The following is a 5,494-nucleotide window of genomic DNA, read 5'->3' as shown; positions in this document are numbered from 1 at the left end:
CCCCCCCCCCTCTCTCTCGGTGGCGTCGGAGTGCCGCCGGGGCTAGGATCGTGACGGCGATCTACATCAACAATCTTACTACCGTCAACACCAACTCTCTCCCCCTCTATGTAGTGGTGTAACCCCTCTTCTCCCCACTGTAATCTCTACTTAAACATGGTGCTCAACTCCATATATTATTTCCCAATGATATTTGGCTATCCTATGATGTTTGAGTAGATCCATTTTGTCATGTGGGCTAATCGTGATCTTGGTTGGTATGATTGTATATTTTATTTGTGGTGTTGTCCTATGGTGCCCTCCGTCTCGTGCAAACACGAGGGATCCCCGCTATAGGGTGTTGCAATACGTTCATGGTTCGCTTATGGTGGGTTGCGAGAGTTACAGAAGTTTAAACCCTAGTAGGTGGGTTGTTGCGTATGGGATAAAGAGGACTTGATACTTAATGCTATGGTTGGGTTTTACGACCTTAACGATCTTTAGTAGTTGTGGATGCTTGCTAGAGTTCCAATCATAAGTGCATATGATCCAAGTAGAGAAAGTATGTTAGCTCATGCCTCTCCCTCATATAAAATTGCAAGAATGATTACTGGTACTTGTTATCGATTGCCTATGGACAAATGACTTTCTTGTTGACAAAAGCTATCCATTTTTATTACCTTGCAGTTTATTCTTAGTTTTATTCTCGCAAAGTACTCGTAGTTTTATTCTTGCAAAATAGTTTCATACTTGTTTTAGGTAAAACAAACATCAAGTGTGCGTAGAGTTGTATCGGTGGTCGATAGAACTTGAGGGAATATTTATTCTATCTTTAGCTCATCGTCGGGTTCGACACTCTTATTTATCGAAGAAGGCTACAAACGATTCCCTATACTTGTGGGTTATCAATGACCGGTATACACTATAGCCAGAGGAGGCCTCATGGCACAGGCAGTTAGGGGCCGAGCCCAAGTTATCTTATTGTGTTAGGGGCTTAGCCCAATTATCTTGTTAGAAGGATTATATAAACCCATGTAAGGACCCGTGTTGAGATTAAGCAGAAGCAATCATATTTGCTCGACTTCCTGAAGGGAGCCGGGAGACCTAACCCTAGCCGCCGCCCTGCGCTCTCTCTCGCCTCGCCTTCCTTCACGCCGGCCCTCCTTCCACCCCTATAACCTGGGAGCTCGTCCTGGTAGGGACCCAGTTCCTATCAGATACTTGAATACTTTTTTCGTGACAAACATCTTCAGTATCCTTGCATAATTAGTGATGATGTACTGAAATACACATGTATTTCATGAAATAGATATGTGCAAAGATTCTCTTTTTGTAAATGATGCGTCATGACTGCAGATCTATAAATGGTTGTTGGACAGAACAATTGTAGAGAAAGATAAGACAGTTAAGGTTGTTGCTGCAAAAGTTGTGTTTTATATCTAACTGTTAGTAGAGGGGGGTTTCATGAAATCTACACTTAAGTGGCTTGCCATCCTCCACCAGAATCTGTGCCATCCATCCATCCGCTCAACTTTGCCTTTTTCTAATTTTGCAACGTAAGCTCAGATTCTATCCTAGTCGTTCCCCTTCCATTCCATTCCATGGTAATGCAAGCAAGCAAAATTAGTTAGGAGTAGATAGTAATTTGGCAGCCTCCAGGTGTCAGCTTGGCTGTTGCTTCTTGATTTATGTCTGAGCTAACAAGAAGAAAAGAGCGCATCACAGCAGCTGAAAAACATGAATCATCTTATCTTAAGAGGCAGGTAGGAGCTGAGAGCATACATGCATACATACATACATACAAAAAGGAGAGACCAGACCAGACCAGACCAGACCAGACCAGACCAGACCATGTATATATGCTCGGCTGCTTTCCTTTGCCCATCATCCTCATCCTCCTCCTAACATTACATTATATTGGTTTAGTTAGTTATTCAAAAGACCAGACAGACTCAATCTGAATCATCATCTTCATCATCATCATCATCTTCTGGAGTTAGAGCAGACACACAGAAACAGCACATGTACATACACAACACATACATGGCTGGGAGCAGCAGCACACAACAAGACATTTTGACTTTCATTTACACCCACCAGGTAGGTAACCAACCAACGCCTCATTTCATTTCATTTTGATTTCAACTTGAGCGGCTGGCTCAGCAGCGCCTCCTTGATCCGGCTGAACACCACGCGCACCGGCACGCACGCCACCACCAGCTGCCCCGCCCCCGGCCCCTTACTCCTCCTCCTCCTCGCCTCCTCACCCCCTCCTCGCTGGCTCGGAGCGCCCAGGGACGACAGCCTCCGCATCTTCCTTGGGGACGCCACCGCCACAGCCGGCTTCTTGCTGTGCGGCCGCCACAACTCGTCGTCCTCCGACGCCACCTTCCTGCGCACGCTCCTCCTCGCCCGCGCTGGCCGCGGGGCCGCACCTACCTCCTCCTCCTTGCTGTGCGGCCGCCACAGCTCGTCCTCCGAGGCCTTCAGGCGGCTGTGCCTCGCCCGCGCCCTCTGCGCCGACGCCGGCACAGCGCGCTGCGGGGCTTCCTCCTCCACCTCCTCCTTCACCTTCACTAGCCTGTGGGCGCCGCTGCTCGTGGAGGGCGGGTGGTCGACGCCGCCGACGCCCGGGGCGGGAGGGTGGCGCCGCGCGGCGTACCGTACCCCATCAACGCTCGGGGCTGGAGGGTGACGGCGCGCGGCGTCCGGCGCCCTGTCGACACTCGGGGCAGGTGGGTGGCGGCATGTGGCGTCCAGCACCCCGGCGACGCTCGGGGCAGGAGGGTGGCAGCGCACGGCGTCCCGTACACCGTCGACGCTCGGGGCAGGAGGGTGGCGGCGGGCGGCGTCCGGCACCCCGTCAACGCTCGGGGCGGGAGGGTGGCAGCACGCGGCATCCAGCACCTCCACGGACACCGGGTACCCAACCACGGGCCTCCTGCTCGACCTGCTCATCAGGGACACGAGGGGCACGTGCCGCCCCTTGCTGCCCCCGCCGCATCCCGGCCCGCTGCTTATTTCCACGTCGTACAGGGACGGGTTCAGCTGCAGGGTCTTGGTCGGCTTCACAGCAACATGGCATCTAAGATCTCTGCGCTGGGGCAGCGCCGGCTTCGACACCACAGGTGGTACTGAACCGGTCTTGCCGTTTGAATGATGCCTGCCTATAGTTCCAGAGGGCTCTTCAGGCTCGCACTTGATTTCAGACCGCTGCCGCAGAGCCGCATGGACAAGAGCATCAGGGAGCATCACAACAAGGCTTTTATCATCCTCATCAGGTGCGGCGGCACTCTTCACCGTCCTTCTCTTCAAAAGGATAACCTCGTTGATTGGTGCCGCTTTGTGCTTCGTTGTCCTTCTCCTGGTCCTGCCGCCGCCCTCATGCTCAGCAGAGCTCATGGTTTTCTTCTTGGGATTTCTGCTGTCACATTGCAAAGACATGCCATCTTTGCTGCAGTTCGAAGCCCGCTTGGTGCATTCCAAGGTAGGAGGAGCCTTCGTTGGGGCACATGGTTGGTGGGCGTGCAAATGATCTGGCAAAAATTTAGCTGGTAAGTAATGCATTCCTCAAAAGTGCAAAAAAGGGGTGGAAAGAGAAACATTGCAGGATGTGAAGCAGTAGCTAGGAACCCATAAAACAATCAGTACCACATTTTATAATTTATTTATTCCTGTAACAGATAGATTGTTCATCTATTCCAAAAAAATTATTACACATTCATGACCATATGCCAGATGTACTGTGAGCACCACAGTTTTATTTATTTATTTTCTGTAATAGATAGATAGTTCATCTATTCCAAATATGTCATTACACATTCATGACTATATGTCATGCGTACTGTGAGCACTCTATATACTTCTCAACGGATGCATGAACCATCCATTAGAATGGTCAGCAGATGGCATGTTGGGTCATCCTTTACAATGGTCAGTAAATAAGTTTGGTTTTTCTGTAAAAGATAGATACTTCATCTATTCCAAATAAACTTCATCTATTCCAAATAAGTTGTTGCGCATTCGTGAATATATGGCAGGCATTCTGTGAGCGTTCTATACTTGTTAACAGATACACAAACCAGAACCATTTATAATGATGAGCAGATGGCCAGTATTGGGTCAGGATTGCTAGATTCAGGTTTAGTTGACATAAAGGTGAGGGTCATGGCTTGTTCATATACATACAAAAGGAGCACCATGCTTCCTTGGTCACACAACATTGGTGTAACTATATATCTATTGCTGCACAGGGATTCAAGACTAAAATTGTAGTTGCTCTGAAACAACTAATGAAAGTTTTTCCATAGATAGCTATATAAGTGGCGATGGGCATTGTTGCCCACAAAGGACTAGAGAAGAATTTGCATTGCATCAATCAAGATAATAACAAAAACAGAGAGGAAATGGCTAGTTTACCTGCTTTCAAGATGCTCGTGGCGGCGGCAGCGGCGGCGGCGACTATGGGGGCATTGACAGGTTGATCCCCAGGACCACGGGGGAACGCATCATCGAGTGGCCTCGGGACGCAGGAGGCTCCGCTGACACCATTTGTTTGCTCCGGCTTGAACTTATCCAGCGTCGTATCCAAGCCATTGCTGGGCTTGACCCCGTTGCACAGCTCTGAGAGCGGGCGGGACCTGTCCTTCTTCCTCAAGGCCCCGCAGGGCAGGTTGTTGTCCACCTGGTCCACGGTAGGAGGCAGCTTGCTCCTCTTGGCGGCGGCGGCGGCGGCGGCATCGTGGTGAGCCTGCCTGCTCCTTGTCATCTGGCCGGTGGTGGGCTTCGTGGGGGATCCGATGTCGGTGAGGTCCCTCATGCGCCTGGCGGCGGGCGCGTCGTCCTCGGAGTCGTTGGGCGTCTTGCGCTTCCTGGGCGGCGGCGGCGGCGGCGGCGGCGGCGGGCAGGAGGGGGTGGTGCTTGGTGGCCTGGGGCGGAGGCGGAGGCGGGCCCGCTCGATGTCGAGGGCCTGGAGCACGGCGTCCTCCTTGCGGGCGTTCCTGGCGGCGCTGGCCCTGCGGCGGCGCGCCGCCTGCTCCTCGGCCCTGCGGATGAGGTCGTCCAGGTCCGCCTCCCCGCATCGGAAGGGCTTCACGCGCTTGCTCCTCTCCAGGTTGCACCACTCGCTGCAAAGAAGGAAGGAAGGAACGGTGAGGCGGAGGCGGAGAGCGGAGGAGGAAGAAGGAAGGGAGGGAGGAGGGCGGGCGGCGTACACTAAGGCGGGGCCGTCGCGGCGGCCGAGGAGCAGGATGGGGGTGGCCGGCGAGCGTGGCGGCGCGGGGCAGCCGTCCGGGACTTCGAGGCGCGAGGCCACCCTGCCGGGCCACCACGACCCGTTGGGGCGGCGCACCCACACCAGCGCCCCCACCGCCGACACATCCGCGTCGACGGCGCCGCCGACGCCGACGCCGTTCGCCTTCCCCATCTGCGGGCCAATTCGGCCGATCTCCCTTCCGCGGAGCGAGCGGAGCCGGCACGGGCGCGCGCGGCGGGTGCCTCCGGCGCCGGCGCCGGC

At 53.7% G+C, this 5,494-nt stretch overlaps 1 protein-coding gene across 1 annotated transcript; it reads right to left on the bottom strand.

Moving 5' to 3' along the window:
• Positions 1–1,708: 1,708 nt before the first annotated feature.
• LOC119349863 lies at positions 1,709–5,439 on the bottom strand. Its single transcript, XM_037617957.1, has 3 exons — positions 5,193–5,439; positions 4,399–5,105; positions 1,709–3,515 (listed from the first exon to the last, which is right to left on the bottom strand). Exons 1-3 carry the CDS (start codon positions 5,402–5,404, stop codon positions 2,110–2,112), a joined length of 2,325 nt encoding a protein of 774 aa, XP_037473854.1. The 5' UTR covers positions 5,405–5,439; the 3' UTR covers positions 1,709–2,109.
• Between the last annotated feature and the right edge of the window lie 55 nt (positions 5,440–5,494).

This window comes from Triticum dicoccoides, chromosome 1B (assembly GCF_002162155.2).
Source record: "Triticum dicoccoides isolate Atlit2015 ecotype Zavitan chromosome 1B, WEW_v2.0, whole genome shotgun sequence".
Classification (NCBI taxonomy): domain Eukaryota; kingdom Viridiplantae; phylum Streptophyta; class Magnoliopsida; order Poales; family Poaceae; genus Triticum; species Triticum dicoccoides.
The sequence above is the reverse complement of the archived record's forward strand: the minus strand, read 5'-3'. Positions and strand labels throughout refer to the sequence as shown.